The sequence below is a fragment of the Motacilla alba genome, chromosome 3, assembly GCF_015832195.1.
Source record: "Motacilla alba alba isolate MOTALB_02 chromosome 3, Motacilla_alba_V1.0_pri, whole genome shotgun sequence".
NCBI classification, from domain to species: domain Eukaryota; kingdom Metazoa; phylum Chordata; class Aves; order Passeriformes; family Motacillidae; genus Motacilla; species Motacilla alba.
This window is the reverse complement of record NC_052018.1, coordinates 35,863,804-35,886,022: the sequence shown is the minus strand read 5'-3', so window position 1 is coordinate 35,886,022 and position 22,219 is coordinate 35,863,804. Positions and strand designations below refer to the sequence as shown.

Genomic DNA, 22,219 nt, shown 5'->3' with positions numbered 1-22,219 from the left:
TGACATCCAGCTTTTCCAGCACATTATGGTATCAAGCTGGCATGACTTTTTACTGGAAGGACAATTTCCACTTTTAAAAGAGTTCAGTAGAAGGTGCTGTAAGAACATTATTGCCAGGGGCTGTGGAAGGAGACCTGGTGCAGTACACAGTGACAAATCCACACAGCATGTTTGAACTCAGAAACTCCTCAATGCCATATGTTGGATTTAACAAGAAACGTCATATACGAGAGGAATGAGGCCTGACAGGAATCTACTGAGAACCAAGAAAAAGCCACCACCTAACATCAGCTGCCATCCTCCCGTGGGGTTATAATGGTTCTTACTGTTCCCCTGGGCTTTAGACAGTATTGTACCTCTCACATTTTCCAGCCTGCTTCCTGTACCAGCATTTGGGTAAGAACAGATAAGTAAATTGCAGGAACACAGATATTTTTGTCCTAAGTAAGGCTGCAAGGCAATTAAAATATGATGATTTTATGTTAAGGATTACAGTATCCAAAAAAGTACTTTTTTCACTAGAGGAACAGAAAGATAAGCAGTTTTAGTATTCTCAGAGGAACAATAATTTTATTAAAGGAAAAATAATTTTAGTAAACAAGAAAAAAGATGCAAGCAGCAGGGCCTTTAGAAACTTAACAGGACTTATGGACTCCAACCCTTATTATTCACTTCCAAATGAGCTCAGTTCTTTCAAGATGTCTTTCAATACCATGTATGTCCTTTTACACTGCCAGACTTTCAAGACCCACTCCAAGTCACTCAACATATTGCTGCTTAGATAGAACCAAGCACAGGAACAGATGAAACTAAGGCTTTCAGGCTTTTACAGTATTAGAAGCTTTTTGTTCAGGAGGATCTTTGAACCATGTACATTCTAAGACCTTAACCTTGGATTTAAAGCTAAAAAGATTTGGGGCACATACTGAAAGACCTCTGCTAGTGTGGTGTGTGTAGAGAATCCCAGGATATTTTCCTTCTGAATGGAATAAAAGAAAGTTTTGCTGTCTTTTTGGCAGCTTCCCAGGAATCCTCTGGCAAGATCATAGTGGTCCCACATCATACTATTAAAGGAATCCAACTCCCTATTGTCCTTGGTGAAAGCCCTGCAGAGGATGGTCTCTGCAGAGCTCAGTGCAGAATTGGCAAGCCTGCAAGAGCATGTGTCAGCTTGCACAGCAGAAACACAGATCAAGGCCTCAGTCACAGGGGTGCACCTCTAATTGACCAGCAATAATGTCAGGGAATTACAGTTCATGTCCCATATGCAGCAGACTGGGTGGCTCGTGGTTTCTGTAACATTGCAAGGTTTCCAGCAAAGTCACCCAGGAACTCTCCAGTACCTGCTAATAAAGCAGAATCAAAAGAGTAAGAAGAATTTTGGCAGCAGAATTAAAAGAATAAGAACTTTCCCTTGGCAGCAAAGTTAGTAATTCTAAGCTTTCACTTACAAAGCTCAGCTTACTGAACTGAACCCAGTACTACAGCCTTATCTGAGTCATGCTTTGAAACACAGTTTCTTTCACATGGCATGGTTTGTGAGATGGAATGGGAATTCGCTGCTCTTGACTACAGCAATCATTTTCATCTAATGTAGTTTGTAACAGGATTAGTCCAGCTTGTGACGGAGATCAGATTTCTCTCATCAAATACAGCATTCCAAATCATTTAGGAGTCTTTATCCAGGAGAGGTCAGCAAGCCTTCTATAGAAGCCATCTGTTTAATAACCAAGAGATGGATATTACTGAATATATACATATATTCTTGAATGTTAATCAGTTTCCATTCTCAACTATCCATAGACAAATGACCATTTATATTTAATCAGTACCTAAATAGAAATGGGAAACTAACACAAGCTGGTTACAAGAATAATCATTTCACACCTATCTTCTGATATTGATTAAACACATTAAGAAATGGGGAGGTTTTTCATTTCCTTGAGGTGCCTCCTCTTCCTCATCACAGTGATGGCACCTGTCTTTTCTTTCTGTTTTTTCATTGGCACAAGGATGCAATGTATAAATATAGATTAAAGTCGGAAGATAAACACATTTATAGGTTTGGGGTTTTTTTCTGTTGTGGAATTCAGCAGTTGCTCTGTAAAAAGAAACACACCTCAGGGAGTTAACTTTAACCTAAGCTCATCCAAATTATTGTTCAAAAGTGACCACAAATGTGACTTTTAATTTCTAGTGGGGAAAGAAGTTTAACACACACACACATACAGACACACCACAAAACAGTCAATCTCACAGATAAGAAACTTTAGGAGAAGCTTAACACAGACATTACAGCAACAGGCAGTTTGTCCTCTGTATTCCACATGTGACTAATGATAACCCATTAAACACGCCAGCAAGCATTTACCTTGTTCTCTATTGAATCAAGAGCAAAGATCCTGTTTTATAACAAAAGATCTACAAATATATGTGTTGACTGGACTCACAACTCTCCCCAATTAAAATGGAATTCATTATGTGAAAATGTGGCCTTACTTGAAAGTAATGCTAATGTTTTTTTAGCAAGGTGAGGGTACTTTTAATATTTAATTCAGAAAATGAAGGAACATAATCTGTTTTCAACATGTAGCTCCAAATCCAGAATAATTTTCCAGTTTTAATAAGAAAACTCTCCTTTTGTACAAAGGGGGAGAGGCTGTACTAAGAGTTACCCCTAAAGGATCCTCTTTAGAGCTGCCTTGCACACTTGAGCTCCAGTGCTGACCTAGATGACATTTATTTTGATACTAGCCTTGCCAGTGCTAGAAATGTTTCAGGTTTTAGTTTATGCTTTGACATATCTGAGACACATGCGCTGTGGCTCTTTGGGATTAGCAAGTTTGCAGGCCTCACATATTTTATGACACCTTATGTAGTGTTTGACAGCAACTCTTCATAAAAGTTTTCTTCATAAGAGCCATAGGCTACACTTTTTTATTTTCCAGGACTGCCCATCTTTAGATGACTTGTATGCATGTTCAACCATGGCAGCTCCTACTACAACTTTGCAAGAGCCTCCACAAGTTTCTGCTATGGATTTTTCATACTTTTTCGGCTAAAGTACCAGGTAAGCTGTATAAATATTTCATTTGTAACTCATTACCTAGGCTGTTACTATAAAGACTGTACCACAAACTTGGTTATAAAGTGCCTGAAACACGGTGAGCCAGTGCCCAAAAGAAAATGTGCTCTACTTTTATGTAGCTAAACAAGAATTTTGAGAACATTGGCTTTGAGAGTGCAGTTTCCCAAAATCTTCTGTGTTAGTTCTACTTAACAAACTAATGAAAAGGATCAGAGAAGCATTATGATCTCCCTTTGCAGTACCTTTTCAGTGTTACACCTTCCTCTTCCTCAAACACAAAGGGCTTTTGTTTTATTACATTTACGGGCAATTTTGATTTTAGACTACATAGGATTCACTCACATTCTCATAGCCATGGATTCATAAGTAAGAACATGCTTATGCCAGGTAGTCCGACCAGGATTCACTGTGGTGACACAGTGGATAAAGGAATTTACCTGTGGTGATGTTGTCACCACATCTGGGCTAGAAGTCAAGTTAAAGGCAACGGGACACAAGCACAGCAGTGATGCATTTACTCGCATAACCACTACTTACAATATCAAGAACACTTCTGTTTGAATTCATGGTTTATTGAAAAGCTTTTGAATGCCCCAGAACTGTGCTTTGAATGTAGAATTTATGGTTAGGGAGACCTTCTAGCTAGCCTACTTAACAGGTGTTGGCATCTCGATTCCTCCAACCTGTGGCCAGTGAAAGTCACAAGCCAAAAACTGCAAGCATTTGGTGTTCAGAAGGAAGATGTTAGGCCTTAGAGGAAGAAGTTGGGAGCTTCAAGAGACAATTTCCAAGGTTACTTTAAAGCTATGTCTGTAAACAACAGCTTATGTAGATCAGATATCAAGTCAGACTGGAAATATAAAGGAATGTGTATCCCACTGAACATTATTTTGAGAATCAACTCCTCAGTAATTTTCTCATGACAGCTTTAAAGATTTAAAGCATTTAAATATTCTAGCTCAGGTAAACTAAGAATTAATGTCCTCTTATTACAATGACCTTTTTCAAAAGTCCCTAAATTTCATTCCTCTATACGAAGAATGTGTTTATAATACAACCATATGCAGAAAATCACTTTCCTCAAAGTACAGGAAAGATACATTCAACTTGAGATTATTATTGATACTAGAAATGTCCTTTGTAACTGAGAAATTAGATGCAACACCTGAAAGGTCACTAAATATGAATGGTGATGCTGTCCAGGTAGAAGCAGGAGAGTAGAAAACAGGATAAGATGAAATCATCTAGTCAGCTGACCCAGAAATAAGCATATTTAGCAGACAGACATACTTAGTATTTTAAAGGGAATATGACAGAAGGACTTAAGGTGCTTACTAGAATAGCTAAGTGTCTCAGCATCAGATTCCTATCAATAGAATGAAATGATAAGATTGTTCAAGGTGAAGTTTAAGGCTGAAGGTCCAGATCACTGACTTTTAAATCCACATTGAAAATCAGAACTGGCTATGAATCAGGATTATAAACCTCATACTAAGGAGCGACTATCAGAAACACATCAAAGATGGTTAACACCTTAGGCATAGAGTCAAAGTAGGTCAGATTCCACCCTCAGAGTTAAACTACTCTTTTACAAAATCTATTACTTGCAGTACTTGGCTAGACTCAAAGTTAAATTACTCTTTTTTCCAAAATCTAACCCTCTAATGTGTGGCACATCAAGTAAAAAATTCCAAAACCCCCAAACCCCAGGAATCATTGTGGGATACCATAGGCAACACAGGGAAGGGACAGCAGCTATTGTGGCTAGCAGATACAGCAACCAGAGCCCCACAACTAATCTGACATCAGCAGTTTAAGTTGCCAGGAAGCCATGAAGGAAAACAGAATGAAGTGGAATAGCCAGCAATACTCCATTTATGCTGTGGATTAAGTTTTTTAATAAACACATTGGAAGTGACTGTGCCTTTTGGAAAGCTGACTTGAGAAAGGAAGAATGTCATTTTATGAGAAAAATAATGGAAAAATATGATGCTCAGACACCTTGATGAGTAGGATTTTTCTCTAATCACTGAAGTTTTAGGAAAGGCAACAGCAGACTGCAGCTGCACAGTAAAAGTCCAAGTATACAAAAGAAAGGCAAGACCCAGCAATAAGAATGAGGCTTGAAGTTAGATTACTAGCTGTTGTTAGTCTAGCTGTTTACCTTACTCTTGGTTTGCTCACAGACCCAAAGACAGCTAGTTTATTGCTAGTCCCAGTAAACTGCAGTGAAGGGAGCACAGGTTTTCTCACTCCTGAGGATGTTGCCATCATTGTTATTAGCTCAGTCTTCCTTCTAGGATTTGTCTTTCTGGTCACTGCTGACACATGCCCAGGCAGAATCCTGCCTAGATATCCCCAAGACACCATGTACTGTACCTACTAGCCAATATTAATGCCAGCTGTTCCAGCATCTGCATCTCCCACCAGACACTTGCTGCATTCTGCGATCAGTCATTCACTTTGTTTTCCTCTGTCTGTATTTTAAGTAGCAGCAAATGTAACACTGCACTTCTGTTAATTAAGCCCAGAAAAGGAAATCACACCAGTAACTCCAGTCCCAATGGCTGGGTTTCTCTCAGTGTGGGTACCACTCCACCCATGCACAGACACGGTGCATTCATTCTGTGCTCTGGTGCCCATCAGGCGCTGCGGCTCCTTAATTGCCTCACACGCACAGACAGTGTGCACTCACACTCCAAATGCTACCAGCCTCATTAGTTCCTTTCACACTTCATTTCTCCATGAGGCATTCAAAGGTTTCACAATCTGCATATCTTCCTTTTAAGATGTCACAGAGCTCTTCTGCAGACCTTTGAGGGATTAACGAGCAAGATGTCTCTATTTTATTAATTAGCTGCTTCTCAGCCATTCTCCACAGCTCTCTACTAGTTCAGCTGCTCAGCTACAGTAATTAGACAACCCACTTTTCAGTCTTCCATAACATTGCCTTAGAGAGAAAGTCTGACTGTTCCTAAGACTGTGGTATTTTCTGGCAATTATTAGACATCTCCTGAATGACTAATAGAGAAATCCTGCTTTCTGTATTATTCACTGCAGCACTACAGCTCCCCATTCTAGGCTTTGTCTCATGCACTCTGCTGTCAATATGTGCCATCACTGGCACTCGAGCGTCCAGATGTTATCTGAAAGATTCTTTATTTGCATCATTCAGACATAACAGTCATAAAGAATGACTCCCTTGGAATCAGAGTTGCAAGTAACATGGGTAGTGTTACTTCTTATGCTGCAATACTTCTGAAACAGGAACAAAATCAAGCCAACAAACATATGCTGCCTCTGCTTCATGCAACAGAAGGCTTGCTTGTATGTCTGAGCCCACAATTTTTTTAGCTACCAGCTGCTCATGTACTCACGGTACCTGGCATGCAGAAATCTAAAGAATACAAAATGGCCTTTTTTTAAAACATGCCAGTCAATCATAATTAAAATTGTGCAGTGAGTACAACTACAAGGGAAAAAAAAATCTTAAATCGCACTTAGTTACTTTACTTGCTAAAATATTTCCTTGAAATACCAAATAGTGTGCATGGCGAATAGCTCTCCTGATGCCATAGCAATCCTACTGCTTGCTATCTTGTCTATTTATCTACATTACCAAGCTACTCATTTAGGCCAAGTTGTGGCTTCTTTCATCTCTTCAAAACCAAGCACATAGACTTAAGAGGACATGCTGTTTCTAAGTGGAATAAACACACCTTCAACTTAACACTTGAAAGCAGTAAAACAAAATGTTTTTCCCTTCCCAAGAGGCAATGAGAAGCAATGCCAGGGTGTGACAGACTGTTATGAGCTATATGTGCTGTGCATACACTGCTGAGTAAGTCCATCCCAGAGTGGGCCAGCAGCATGGATATGTACAGACACAGCTGGCCAGATCTGAAGCTCCTGCTGTGTGTCTCCAAATATGCCTCCAAAGGCTGTAGATCCAGAAGGGCCTGGGATGTGCACTCACCAGGGCCCTTGGTCTTGTCTGGATGAATAAGGTGCCCAGGACTAAGGTCCACCACAGACAACACCTATTCCTGTAACCAGCCATGGTTTGTATCAGTCCCTGCCACTGTATTCCAGAAAAAAAAGTGGGCTAACCCTTTAAGACAGGGTGACTTCTCCCTTCCATGTGATCAGTAAGGCATTGCAGAATGATGATTATATATTATGTCCTCCATAGTAGAGAAGAGCTAACAAATCTACTTATCTATCAGTGTAAGAGAACCTGTTGAACTGTTTGTTCAAGGAGAGTTTAAATACTTCAACATTATCTTGGTTTTCTAACATGCAGCTTGCAGAATTGCCCCTCATGTTGCCTAACACACACAGACACACGCAGGCAAACAGTGTGTTCTGTGCAGTTTATGCAATCAATTAGACAACTGTGAACATGAAGTTTGGATTTTTTCAGCATGGATGTAAGAAGGAAATGAACATTGAACGTCAGTTATCCACAGAGCTGCCATAATTCAAAGAGGTAAGGCTTTACAGACATGTCAGTCAGAAATAGTGCCAGAGTGTGCCAAATATCTGTTCAAAGTATTTTATATGAATTAAACTTCCATGAGAATGCAGTGACTTCACTTGTCTCCACTTATTAGTTTGGTAGAGTGATGGACTTTGAATTATCCTACACTTAAAACCCCACTTCAATCACTCATGCACTGACGTGTTTGCTTAGAGAGATGATGAATAAATTTTCCACTACCAGCTGTCCAAGCTCACTGTTAGTTAGCACTTAGCTCACTAAGGTTAACAAACCACTTGAGATAAACTGCAAGAAACAAACCCCAACAAATACAAAACATCTTGCAATTACTTCAGTTATATCTGTCTCTTTATTTTATAGTTTCAGCTGTAGAATTCTCCACCTGGGAATTCTCCCCAGCCCTTAGTCTCTGGAGCCAATATTATCAGGGCAAATGGTACCTGTTCAAATCCTGAGCACTCAGGTCTATGAAAATATGGAACAGTCTTATCCCAAGTAACTGAATGGTTAAACACAAGGAACTAAGATTCTGCCAGCTACTGTCAGCAGATACTATGACAGCAAGAGACAGAGCTCCTTTGGAAAACAGCTCCATGAAATGGAATGAACTCTGCTGAAAACTTAAGATCACTGTAAACCTCCCTGCTTTTCCTCTTGAGATGCCAAGTGCATTGCTCTGACTGCCTGCAGTATAAACAGATAGCTATTTAGAAACTTGTATAAAATAAAATTCCAAAGCAAACCACTCCAGCAATTCTCTGTGAGCTGTTTGTCATCTGGTGGGAGGCTGCAGACTGCAGATGACAGGTGTCAGACGTGCTGAGTAACGCCTGGCTGAGGAGCGCTCGGGTGCTCCGGCAGTAAAAAGCCCCATGAAGTGGTGCAGAAAGCAGGAAGGCTCAGATCCAGAAGGATCTCTTTGGGTATTTCAGTCTTTCCTCAGATATCCAAAAAGCCATATAAAGCATGAGTCAAGCCTATAGAGAAACATAAACCTACAGCTGGCATGCTTCATTTAGGAATATATGTATGTTGGCAGTTCTTCTCCTCCACCTCACTTAGGGCCCAGATTCAGCCAATTTGTTAAACGCTTTCCTAACTTTGATGGACACAAACCTTCAGGACAGATTTAAAGTTAAGCCTGTACTTTTTTTCCCTTCGGAAATGTACCTAGTCATGAAACAAGGTCTGACAATGAACTTACAATGAAGTCCATAAACTTCATGCAATAAAAAAAAAGTAGTAAAATGTTCTGAATTAAAAATCCAGCCAGCTCAAGCTCACATCTCATCAAGCACAAAGCCAGTCATTTTTCAGGCTAAGTACTTCTTCTGGCACTAGAGTTCAAATCTCAGGTGAATAAAGGTCCTGGTTATGGCAAGCATTAAAAAAAAAAATCCAAACTAAACTTTTTTATTTGTTATTCTTCAGAATTACAGTCTTGGTTGTCAAGCACTCAGTTCTGTCATGCTGGCTATTTCCACAGTAATGAAAGAATGTTGTGCCTTGATGACACAGCTCTTCGCCTGTCCATTTTATCAAGCAGTGAAGAGAAAAAAACTGAAAAAGAGAAGGCCTCTGGCCTTCTGGATGTGTTTCACACTGTGCATGTCAATGCAAGGCTGAAGCCCCATGCCCCCAGGCATGCAGGGCACTCACCCTGCTGCTAGGGCTCTCAGGACACTGATAAACTCTTGATATTGTTTAAATCAGAAACCAAACATTCCTCTTCACAACACACATTAAAAAACCATGCACAACATGATTTCTACAAAACCTTACACTGCTGATCAGAAACTTCTAAGACAATCAGGCACAGCATATACTTCAGATTCTTCCTAGATCCTCAAACATATGAATGCTACCATGAGCCCTTCATCACTGAGGTTATCATTGTGGTACGCCATGAAAAAATCAAACCTCAAGAGACTGTACAGAGCGTCAGTCTAAGGTCAGGAGCCAGAATCAGGTGTAAGAAGGTGAGATTCAGGATTAAACATCCCAGCTGTGTCCTGTTGAAGAATGATGGGATGATCTGTGCAGATGTTAAATCAAACATAGTTCTTTCCTAAGTACCTGAGCTTCAAAAAACATTTGCTAATGGTCCTGCAGCTCCTTTGCCTTTCACACTTCATTATGCCCAACTCAGAATACTTCATGCACTGCAGAACAGCTGACCTTGTTCCCTCACTGAATATACTGGAATTACTAATATGCAGCAGTTCTTTCTTACTAAGATGTAAATGCACTCATGACTGGCCAGAGCACATAGAATCAAGAGGACTTGGGGCCTTCCTAAATCTAAGATTGCAATAAAAGAAAGGAATTTCAGAAATGAACTTTCCCAGTATCTTACGATGCGTTTAACACTGTGTACTGGAAGGCCTATACTCCTGATACTGATCAAAAGCAGCCCTGGTGGGTGGTGGTGGTACCCTTTTTGAACACACAGCACAACAAAGGAATTCAGATCAGAACTTCTAATCATTGTGGTGTTCCAGTATCACTCTGTAATAGTTACTAGAGTGTCAGAACTCTATTCCTGACATATCTCATTTACAGGCAAAACTCTTACCATTGCTACAGAAAATACGCAAGCTGGTAAAAAAAGAAAAATCATTGGCAATTATTTACCAAGTTAGCTGAAATATTTGCTTTCCAATTAGGATTCAAACATGCTGACAATTCAGTAACATCCAGGAGACAGATAAGGGAGGGTTTCACGAAGTGACCCTTTCCAGCCTGAATGCAGCTTCCTGTGTAGCAACTGTTACTGGGGAAGAGCTGGTTTCACCCACAAAGAACTAGCTTTCCCTGGAAATAGTTAAACAGCATCACAGTAGGCTTTGGCCCTTTAATTATTTAATTGCTTTTTGTTGTTGAATGCCAACAAGTCCCATTCACATCACACAGTCTAAGGAGATCTCAGGAAAAGTACAACAGCTACAGTTTTGGATATTTTAATCATAGCATTTTGTTGCTGTTCTTGGTAAAAGACGTGAAAGTCAGCACAGACAGGAAAGAACTGGCAAAAATCTCAAAGAGCCTCTGCCCAGGAAATAATTTTGACTCACAGTTTTTGTCAAGTCAGTTATCACCCCTTATAGATAATTATCACTATACTGAAGATTGAAATTGAAAAACACAGAACAAAAGAAACTATACTGGTGCTGTGTGTTTGTCCTCCAGATGCATAAGGGGTGCCAGGCTTTCAGAGCTGAGCAAACAAATTTTGGTATCAAAGCTGTTTTGTTTGGGTGGTTGGTTTTTTTTCCCCTTTAATCCCTATACACACATTGTTCTTATGATAAAAATCAGAAACTTAAAACAGCAAATGCCTGTGTTGATACTCTAACATTCATTAACCTACCACATACCTCTCTGTATTTGCACTGCTTTATCTCTTTTTTATATATAAATTGTGTATCACTAAGAGTTATCTATACAGCAGCTGGCAAAGAAACAATAGGACAAATTTAAATAGCCATTCTTCCTTCAACCTTGCAGTTCTGAAGTAACCTGGTCAACAGGACTTGAGTCCAGCCAACATTCAAGAGGTCCTATCTCAGACAGCTTTTGTAACAAGTGTGACGGGCATGTACATGCCTAGACCCTGTCCAGGTCAGTTATCTTTTATGCCTCCAGTCCCGCTTTCTTTTCCCCAGTAACTGCCAGATCCATATTCACTTCACAAAACATAACTGAGAATCTTGAGAACACAAATCTTGCATTATTTTCAAATATGTGAAAATAAGAGAATGGGCTTTCAATTCATCTGCAGACATCTGCAGAGGATCAAAGCATGTATTCTAAAAGCCTATAGAAAAGCAGGTAAAAATACTTACTTGTAGCACTGATTTGGGAATAATTTCGTTAAATTTATGCAAACCTACAAGACCTGTGCATTTTAATGAACTGAAAAGAGCTAAAATCCTGTGTGACCATTTTAAAAAGAACAGATTTATTCTCAAGATCCTTCACAAACATCAAACAAAATATATTCTGCAGGATATGCACAGCATGTGAGAGTTCTGAATATTTGATCATTTCACCCAGAAATTCTTTCACCAATCAAAAGGCAAGTAGTTTCCTCACCTGCAAACTTAGATTTGCCCAGGAACCTTGCTGCTGTAGGGCAGCAGGCTCACAGAGGGGAATCTGCTTTTAAAGGCTGCAAAACCGCCCTTTCTTTAAAAAAAAAAAAAGCTTTATTATAGGTAGAGCTCACTTCCCTTCCCAGGAAGGAGGCAGTTTAACCAAAGCCTCGCTGAATTTAAGATACAGTTAACTATAAAACAAGAACAGGAGTAAACTCACAGATTCAAAGTGAAGGACTTAGAGGGAGATACAGAGAAATCCCATGGTGCAACTGCTGTCCCTCAAGGCAGCCAGAAACGTTTTTTATCTTCAGTACCAAAATCTTTCAATAAAACCCAAAGCAACTCCCAGAATAGTAAAGAAGGAGTTCCTACATGTTCCTTCTCTGGCGTGACAGAAGCCACCTTGGTCAGAAGAGGATGGACAAAGAGGTCTCTCAGCTCACTGGGAGCCCTTCTTGGGTCTGTAAATACAAGAAACCGAATGGAAAACTGCAACATAACATCAGTAAGGGTACATGGGAGAAACAGGTCACAGCCTGGTATGTGTCCTCCCACTAGATGTTCTGGAGTTTGGTTAATGGCACACTGTCTAGGAAATATCAGGCACCCAGAAGCAGCTGGGAAGCTCATGGGAGAAGGACCCAGTGCTGGAAGAGGAAGACACCTGCCTGTACAGGGTGCTCAAAGGCTCACAGGGGACCATCATCTGTGCTAGGGAAACGCCACAATGCCCACCCACCCTCCAGCCACACTCACAGAAGTATCTGGGATTTTACACTTTCCATTCCTTATTTTGAGTTCAGTAACCTGCAATAAATTAACATCATAAAATGTACTTTGCAATATAGAGAAATTAAGTTTTTGAATGCAGTTGAAATAAAACCAGTCTTGCTGACTAGTCAAGAACATTACACAAACTCTGGCTAAGCTGGAGCTAAAGCTATCAACTGGCAGGCTGAAGCCAGCATGCTCACTGATCTGTCATTTGATGCCAAACAGGAAAGATAATGGCTGAGTTCTTCCTACCTTTCTCTTACCAGAAGCACTTGTTTCACTTTTTCTCTATTTGGCTACTGATTTACCTTTTTTTATTTGTAAGGAAGAGTATATTAAGTATCCAAGGATTATTTTGGCCAGTATTTTACAGTTTCCTTTATGAAATAAAACTCTTCACCAATTGCTTTATCAGATCTTCCTTGCCTTAAAATTAGTTTACTTGCACCGCTGCTATCAACAGATCAAGACATCTACTTTTCTTCTCAAAGACAATATATTATTCATTCTGTTAAAAAAAAAACAAACTCCTGACTTCATTCAATCAAAGCAAGGAGAAAGCTGAACTAACATGTCAGTTTCTAATGCATTTACCAGCATTGATTGGAGGTCTGAAGTGATTTCATGTCTTCTGACAATGATCTCTGTGGAGATCACAGAGGGCAATTCTTAAAATCACTTTTATTTTCAGATGTATCTTTACTGCAGTTTATTTGTACAGGCACAGCATTTTATAAAGGAACTTGAATTAGATTAAATAGCAAGCACGACATTTATCCATTATTTCAAGGGAAAGAGAAAAAAAACAGTAGTTGCCCGGAAAAGTTCTGTGAGTGATTTACTGATTTCCCTTCTTACATTCTCAGTCCCACTTGGAAGTTTTCCTCCTCATATATCTGGACCCCTCACTGTCGGTTGCTTCGTAGAGGTCCTTTTTATTCTCTGCTGTTGCATGCAGATAACCAAGGTAGGCCACACAGAGGCTAATTGCTATCAGTCCAAACGCCATCACAGGTTTGTTCTGACAAGAAAAAAAAATGTGGTAAATGTTTTTAGTCAAAACATTTTTCATTAAACTCAAGCATTACATTCATCTATTTCAGCTTAGAAAGTGAAAGTAAACTATTGTGACACCAGCAAAAAATGATCACTGCCTTCTTGCAGACTGAATTTTCTGACAGCAAAAGGAATTCCCTTTGAAAAAGAAGATTCTTTCTGGAGACAGAACAGCACTTTGCCCAATACTCTCTATTTTGCTGGTTGGAAATGCTGATTGAGTATGAATGAACCAGACAAAACCAATTACTGAAGGTCTCCACTAAAAACTTTTGACAGAATTCATCTGGATATACTACTGGGACAATGCACTCTGGTCCTGCTTGATTACAATCCTCTAAACCACACTTTGTATTCTTATCACAAAATCTACTTTCATTAAATCTATACTTATTATATGCACAAAATTTCACTCATTTCAGGGCTCTGCAAATGCAAATAAAACCTGAGTACAATCAACTTAATTATAAAAGCAAGAAAAAGAAAAATCCAAAATATTGAAAAGCTACCAAAATCAATTCACTTCATACCAAGAAAGATTGCATTCTACGATTTGTTCCCTTTTAAATATTAAAAACAGCTCCTGATGGTTTTTATTGCTAATATTATTTACCTTGTCAAATTACATGGGTAATATACCTCTAAACAGGTCCTTCTGAAAGCAACTTGGCTAGGTACAAAAGAATCAGACAGTATAGCAATGAAATAAAAGCTGCAATAAGCAATGTAATGTTCTGCACTTTTTACAATCAAGAGTGGAAAAAAAATTTTTAAACTTATATTTCTGAGTGATTTGCATAACAAGAGATGGTTATATAATGTCCAGAGAATTGTAATGATCACTTTAAAGCAACTGTATCTCTTCAAGCATATTTAGTTTCTCTCAGAACGACTGTCTTACAGGTTTAATGAAAAGCTCTGGGTTCACAGCTCGGAAAAGCATAGTTGTCTGCACACTCCTCAGTCCTGGTTTTCTCTCTTTGGGTGTTTCATTTTCATTTGAAGGTTTGGTGGAAGACATATCGCTTAATGTTGAATACTTCCTAGAAGTAGAATGAAAAACAGGTGTAATTTCTGCAAAAAACCTGGAAGAGCTGCATTCACTGAATGCAAATTCACACTCAGTTTGTCTTACAGCATCAATTTTAGCTGATATAAGTATTACTGATCACCTCCGTTATCACCTAACATTCTCAGCTTGTGCACACTGATTTTCAATCTTGTTAAATTTGTGCACCTTAAAATTAACCTTAGGAGATTCACATCTTCATACAGCAAATTTAATTTTCCTGATAATGGGCTTAGGGTTTTTCACTTGCCTTTGGCTAATGCTTTAGCTACCTGTGGACCAAAAAGCATCAGTCTTCAGACCACTGGCAAAAAAAAAGACAATCCTAGGAAAAAATCTTCTTCAAAAAACCTTCTACATGACAGGTCAGCCCAAGCACCACTGTAGTGCAGTCACTTTAGCCACCCACCCCAGCAGGCTGAGCACTCAGGTCTCACTTTTGCACTCACAGGGCAAATGCCTTGGGTTCAAAATGAAAGAGGGGATCTTAAGATACTTAGCATATGCAAGAAATTATTTATTCTGGGGGTGGTGAGGCACTGGAACGGGTTTCCCAGAGAAGCTGTGGATGCCCCATCCCTGCAAGTGTTCAAGGCCAGGTTGGATGGGGCTCACGAGCACCCTGGTCTTGTGGAAGGTGTCCCTGGCCCTGGCAGGGGCGTTGGAACGAGACGATTTTTAACCCAAAGATTACTTTTTCCCAACTCAAACCGAAGGCGGAAAAACGGGCCCTTGGCTGCCTCTGATTACTGAGGGGCAGAGGAGACACGGTGCTGGGGATCCCCCGGGAAGGGAAGGGCAGCGCAAGGGCAGCCGCACAACCCCATTCCGGGCGGCGAGGGGCTGCTGGCGCCGCCACCGGGACGACGGGGGCAGTTTGGCCCCACTTTGGAAGAGCCCAACGGGGACTCCCGGGACACCAGGGTGCCCCCGTGCCACCGCCTGACGGAACGGCGGGGAGGGGACGCTAACGCCGCGCGCGCCACCCCGCCCCCCCCAGCACTCACCGCTCGCAGCCAGCGGCACCTCCCCGCGGGGCGGGGCTGCGCCTGCGCGCTGGCGCCCCCTCCCGGGCGGAGGCCGGCGGCGCGGGCCAGGGGGACGGGTTCCGGCCCGCCTCTGCCCTCCCCTCAGCCGTGCGGCGGCGGGAGGAGCGCGTTCTACTTGTTGGGGCTGTGGAGCTGTTTGCCCGAGTCGTAGAGCCGTCAAAGCTGGAAGAGATCTTTAAGGTCATCCAGTACAAGCGTCCACCCGTCACTGCCACTGTAACCCATAAGCACTAAATCAGCCAGCGCTAGATCCAGAGGCCTGTTGAACACCTGCAGGGTGGTGACTCCACCACTTGCCAGGGAAATACTTCAACGCCTGACCACCCTAACAGTGAAAAATATTTTTCTGATGTCTAATCTAAACGTCCCCTCTCTCAGTTCAAGGCCGTTCTCTCTAGTCCAGTCGCTGCAGGCGCGGCAGAAGAGACCGGCCCCAAAAACCTCCCAGGGAGTTGTGGAGAGGGATAAAGGCCCCCTCAGCCTCCTCTTCTTGAGAATAAGCAACCTCAGCTCCCTCAGCTGTTCCTCATAAGACGCGTTTTCTAGACCTTTCAAGAGCCTTCTTGCCGTTTGCTGGCTACACTCCAGCACCTCAATGTGCTTTTTAAAGTGAAGGGCACAGAAGACAACGCAGCATCCCAAACTAATAAGGGAGCTTCCCATGGGGGAGAAGCTGGCTGGATCAGACAGGCCCTTCACCGCTGAGCCTGCTCCGAGCACCTGGCCATGGTCACAGCCAGTCCTGGCCTCATGCTCTCAGCAGCCTCCCTGTCTACTGACAGACACTGTGGAGGCCCCCTTTCAGCTACCTCGTCTCGAGGCTGAACAGGCCCTGCTCCCTCAGCCTTTTCTTGTAAAAGAGATGCTGAAGTCCCGTAGTCATCTTTGTTTCCTTCCACTGGACTCACTCCAGGAGCTCCATGTCTCTGTTGTAACTGAGGAGCCCAGAACTGCGTGGTTGATCCCAAGTGCTGGAATGAGGAAGAGGGCATTCACGTGGAGACAGTCTCTAGGAGTACAGTTGGCTGAGCAGGAAAATATGCTCCGATTTAAGTGTCCCACTTCTGTTGTGTAGATCCAAACCCAAGATTTTGGGTGTCTAGAAACTCCTGGTTATATAAATGCTGCTGTGTGGTGATGTTTTGTTTCCTTTTATTTGTAAACAGTAAAATTAATAAAATTGCTTGAAGTCCAGAGGAAACAAAGCCCATGTGATTGCCTCTGACTGCTTGTGCCTCCCTTTCTACCTTCAATGCCACCAGGCAGTTTCAGCCACTTCGTAAATAGGGGAGAAAATTGAAATTTTGGAAAAAACAATACCTGTAGGGTATGGAGGGACACAGATCAGTGCTTTCTTAGGTAACTGGCAGGCAGAACCAAAGTGTGATGGATAGTATTACAGTTTTAGCAGCTGTGAGCTGCTGGATTAGCACATGTAGCTCTGGACTCACCTGCCCCAGCTCACACTTTTCTGTACGTGGAGGGTGAGTGAGGGGACTTTGGTGGAGTGTCTGCTTACTGCAGCCAGGGAGGCAGGAGGGAACAAACAGAAGTCTTGGCCAACGGTGGCCGAACACAAGTTGGCAGTGTGCCCAAGTGGCCAAGAGAACCAGTGGCATCCTGGTTTGGATCAGCAATAGTGTGGCCAGCAGGACCGGGGCAGTGATTGTTCCCCTGTGCTCGGCACTGGTGAGGCCACACCTCGAGTGCTGTGTCCACTTCTGGGCCCCCTCACTACAAGAAGGACATTGAGGTGCTGGAGCACGTCCAGAGAAGGGCAACAAAGCTGCTGAAGGGTTTGGAGCACAAGTCCCATGAGGAGACACTGAGGGAGCTGGGGTTTTTCAGCCTGGAGGAGAGGTGGCTCAGGGGGGACCTTATAGTCCTGTACAACTACCTGAAAGGAGGTTGTAGTGGGGTGAGGGTTGATCACTTCCTCCTGACAAGACAAGAGGAAATGGTCTCATGTTGCACTGCGGAGGTTTGGATTGGGAAAAATTTCTCCACTGAAAGGGTGGTCTGGCACTCGAACAAGCTGGCCAGGAATGGCTCAAAAGGCATGTGGATGTGGCAGTTGTGGATATGGTTTAGTGGTGAAAACAGTGACCTCAGGTGTACAGTGGGACTTGATAATCTTAGAAGTCATTTCCAACCTGAATGATTCTATGAAATGTAGAGGTATCCAGGCTCACAGAGCTTCCTGTTCCATGTTTTTATTCTGCAGTAGACAAACTGCCTTTTTTTTTTTTTTAAAGATGGCAGAGTAATAATAAATTGCAGGTTAACTTCTCAAGTCTAAGTCCAGATGGAGTATCTAAAATTTAAATGTTTTTTTCTTGTTGTGAGCAAATATAATGAGGTGAGAAAAATAATAGGGAAATAAGTTTAGGTGTCAGGAGAGGATTGAGTGGTATGTCTGGGGTTTGTGTCAACAATTAATTCACAACATACCATCTGCTAATCTGGTAGCTATTGTTTTGGTGGCATATGCCACGCAGCTGATTTTGTTTGGAAACTATTGAGTAGAAAATCTGAGTGAAGCTGCTTTTGTTTGTTTTCATATTTGTCTAATTGAAAGAAGCCAATGTGAGGTTTTTGCAAGAGCTTTTTTGCAAGCTTTTTTGAAGGTAGCTTGGTTTTCTTGAGGGGAAGGGGGATTTTTTACTGTAATATAGGAGATGTTCTGCATACAGCTCCCAAGCAATTTTTCCCCCACAATTTGGAAGCCAAAAGAATTCCATCAACAGAGAGAAAGCACACTCACTTATTGACCCATGTACCCCTTCCCAGCAGTTACATCACCGATGCAGATAAAACTTCTGATCCAGAGTCAGCCAGGGTCACAACAGTTTTTTCTAGATTTTGGTAGGATGGGTTTGTGCCAAAACACGTTTGCAATATATTGGTGGCAAGGACTGTTAGGTTGCTGCTAGTTCTCTAGCAGTTCCCATCTTATAAAGTACAGTTAGGTCCCAGGCATCACTGACAGGGGAAGATCCTACGCTGTACAAAAAAACACCACTGGCTGAAGAGAATATATTCTCTGTATGAAGAGCTGCAGGATAAGGCTTTGTGCATAAAAGGAGAGGCAGAGAGGGATGTAGAAACAGGCCTAGGCTTTGATGTGAATGCTGGTACTTGGCATATGTTAAGCATGTGCCAACTAACCAGATTAACTGTGCAGTGATGAAAAGCTTGGACTGCTTACTGTTTCTAGTTTTGCTTTATGACTGTGGGAAAATGTTGTATGTTATTTTTAATGTGAATATTATGTTGCTATCATCTGACCCAAAAGGATGTTGAAACATTCAATCCATTAAGTCTTAAGAAGTTGTTTGGTGTATTTTATAGGAGAGGCTTTATAAAAGTGTAGAATAGTAAACATCTGTGGCATTTCTGAGTCACCCATCCTCTTAATATCTGAGTATCTCTTCTGAAAAGAAATCACACAAAAACCCCTTCCTTTTCTAAACCTGAACCTCTTACTGAGATTTATTTTCCTTTCAGCTAAATTCCTTTGGGATTCTGCATTCAGCATTGTGCTTTGTGCCACAGCCATTCACAACCTAACAGCAAGTTCTGCTTTTTTTGAGACTCACATGCCCTTATCATTTGAGCTGCAGAAGAGCTTCTGTAGAGAACAGAGCGAAGCCGGTGCTGTGCCCCGCAGACATGGTTAGCTTGCGACAGCCAGCCTGGTGCAGTCCAGGGAGCAGCACTGTGCCTCCTGCCCCGGCTGATTGACCTCACAGCTCCTGCTTATTTCAAGTACTGTACAAGAGCAGAGCTTCACATTGTCTTCAGAATAAAGATAGAGTGCCTCAAGGTACTGATAAGCTTATCCTTGCTTTAGAGACACAGTTACAGAGCTGTTGTGGGCTGAAAAAATTGTTTTTGCAACTACACTGGAACTTCAGCACTGGTATGACTTGTAGTGAGAGGGGCAGCTACCATCACATTTGTTAGAGTTTGATATAAGAATGTGAAATTCACCTTTAAAAATGATTTTTAAATGTTTTAGGCACCATGAGTTTCACAATATTTTAATTGGAGTTGACACCTGGGACTTTTTTTTTGTTTTGTGCTGAACAAATCTGGGGGAGAAGGGAAAGCAGAAATTAGTAATTAGAAGTACTTTTTTTCTCTTTGCTCAAAGCTAATGGTGAGAGCAATCATTGTTGCACTGAGGCATGTGAAGCAATATGGCTATATTAAGGACATAAATGCATAAGAAGCGAACAGACCAGCTAGACAGGGGTGGCATTGAGGGTGTTGAGGGTTTTCTGTGTGGATGTTGCTCTGCTCATGTCAGTCTCAAGAGTCCTTATGCTGATTTTCAGCAGCTTTTGCTCCTTTGTGTTGTTCCCATTGAAAGAAAGCTGCTTTCAGACAGCAGCATGCACTGTTTGAAACCCTAGCACTGACAATCCAAAACAGTTTTAAGGCAATATGCATTTTAAAACCAAGACTCCTCTGTGTTTCATAACATTATTTGTATGTCTTCCATAATACTTGTTAGCCAGCGGTGTCTCTGTGAGACAAAACAAATCACTCAGCCATGCTTTCCAGCAAAGATTAAAGCAATTGTTATTCTTCAAACACTGATCAAGCTTCTAAACCCTTTTTAACTGAATTCAGTATGGAAGGAAAAAGGCACTTTGGTTCTACTTTCATTTTTGAGTGGGTAAATTGGTTCTGACTGGGAACAAAATATCAAAACTCAAATCATCCCCTCTAGAAAGAAAAGGGTGGTTTCTACTACAAAAGGAGAGCAGAGAAACATGTGTAGCACTGAGTTTTCTCACTACAACAATGTACAGTCAGATACCTTACAGTGGAGTTTAAAGACAAATTTGAACTAAGAGTGCATGTCCAAAAAGGAAGGGCAAGGGGAGACCTCTTTTCACTTGTAATTGCTCTGGACTTCTTTGCATGCAATGTCATAATTGCTCAGCCTAGGAGTATGCCAGTTTTGTTCCCTGGCCCATTGCCAGAAAAGAAAAAATAATAAAGTTCATTTTTCAGTCTAACATAAGCAGGGCAATGCAGTTGGGAATGCAGTTGGAAGCGGAGGCACAGACCAGGACTAACCTCTGCCTCTGACATCAGGACTCCCAATCAGTTTAAGCTGTGAGAACTAAAAATCCTTTCTAATGTGGGCACCCTTTCTATTCTCAGGCAGAGGACACAGCTCCTAAGAAGACTACAGAGGGTAGAAATTTCACAGTTTCAACAGAACAAACTCTGTTGTAAGGGAATCTGACACACACTATTCTCTTCAGATTTTCTGCACCTTACAGTTGTCTTTCAATATATAAATACCACCACATAGAATAATAGAATCATTAAGGTTAGAAAATACCTCCAGATTATTGACCCTGAGAGGAGCTCAGCTGTTTAGAGCATCGTGCTGGTAACAATGAAGTTGTGGCTTCAATCCCTGTATGGGCCATTTACTTAAGAACTGGGCTTGATGATCCTTGTGGTCCATTCTGGTTTCTGTGATCTGTGAATCCAGTGTTTGACTGAACACTGCCGTGCCAATTAAACCATAGCACTAAGGGCCATGTCCAGTCATTTCTTTAACGCTTCCAGAGATGGAGGTGTTGATTGTTGAACCTTAGAAAAATTGGCTTCAGCCCGTTGATCCAGCTTGTCCAGATCCCTCTGCCGATCCTTCCTGTCCTCAAGTAGAGGGCCTCAACACTCTCACTCAACTTAGCATCATCTGCAGCCTTTCTGAGGGTGCATTCTATCCCCCTGTTCAAATAATCAATGAAGATGTTACACAGGGCTGGCCTCGATACTGATCCCTGCGGGACACCATTAGTGACTGGATGCCAAATGGATGCAGCACCGTTCACCACCATTCTCTGAACCTGGCCACTCAGCCAGTTTTAAACCAGGACAGGAGTGTGCCTGTCCAAGCCATGGGCTGCCAGCTTTTCCAGAAGAATGCCCTGGGAAACGGTTTCAAAGGCTTTGCTAAAGGTCAGGTCACAGTCTTTCCCTCAGCTACTGGGTAGGTCACCTGGTCATAAAAAGAGATGAGGTTGGTCAAGTAGGACCTGTCTTCCCTACTCCCAGGCTGGCTGGATCTGATTCCCTGGTGTCCTGTACATGCTGCATGATGGCGCTCAAGGTGTTCTGTTCCGTAACCTTCTCCAGCACTGAGATCAAGCTGACTGGCCTGTAGTTTTCTGGATCCTCCTTCCAACCCTTCTTGTATATGAGTCACACTGGCCCAACCTCCATCCCACTGAGACTTCCCTAGTTAGCCAGGGCTCATGATAAATGATGGAGAGGGGCTTGGCAAGCTCTTTGGCTCCCTTGCTATCTTCGGATGAATTCCATCTGGTCCCACAGACTTGTGAGGGTCCAAATGGCTCAGCAGTCTACCAACTACTTCCTCTTGGAGTGCAGGGGGTCTCTGCTGCCTGTCCCTGACTATTAGCTCAGGGGATGGTTGCCCTGAGGATCACTGGTCTTTCTGTTGAAGTCTGAAGCAAAGAAGGCATCAAATACTACAGCCTTCTCCTCGTCTTTGGTTACAGCGTTTCCCTCCACAGCCAATAAGAGATG

The 22,219-nt window shown here is 42.0% G+C and overlaps 2 protein-coding genes across 5 annotated transcripts in view; both read right to left on the bottom strand.

Moving 5' to 3' along the window:
- Window positions 1-12,026, bottom strand: part of CFAP206 (cilia and flagella associated protein 206) — a 41,020-nt gene extending 28,994 nt beyond the window's left edge. The window contains exon 1 of the mRNA XM_038132603.1: window positions 11,907-12,026. The gene's annotated coding sequence lies outside the window, so the exon portion shown is untranslated. The remainder of the gene's footprint in view (window positions 1-11,906) is intronic.
- SMIM8 (small integral membrane protein 8) lies at window positions 1,328-15,741 on the bottom strand. Of its 4 annotated transcripts, none has more exons than XM_038132608.1 (4): window positions 15,596-15,741; window positions 14,421-14,562; window positions 13,322-13,484; window positions 1,328-1,346 (listed from the first exon to the last, which is right to left on the bottom strand). In XM_038132608.1, the coding sequence occupies exons 2-3, from the start codon at window positions 14,538-14,540 to the stop codon at window positions 13,326-13,328; spliced, it is 279 nt and encodes a 92-aa protein (XP_037988536.1). In that variant the 5' UTR covers window positions 14,541-14,562; window positions 15,596-15,741; the 3' UTR covers window positions 1,328-1,346; window positions 13,322-13,325. The 4 variants fall into 4 exon arrangements, with proteins under 4 accessions (XP_037988536.1, XP_037988534.1, XP_037988533.1 ...); XM_038132606.1 differs by lacking the exon at window positions 1,328-1,346 and adding an exon at window positions 3,914-12,150; XM_038132605.1 differs by lacking the exon at window positions 1,328-1,346 and having other exon boundaries at window positions 13,084-13,484; window positions 15,596-15,740.
- Window positions 15,742-22,219: the final 6,478 nt, after the last annotated feature.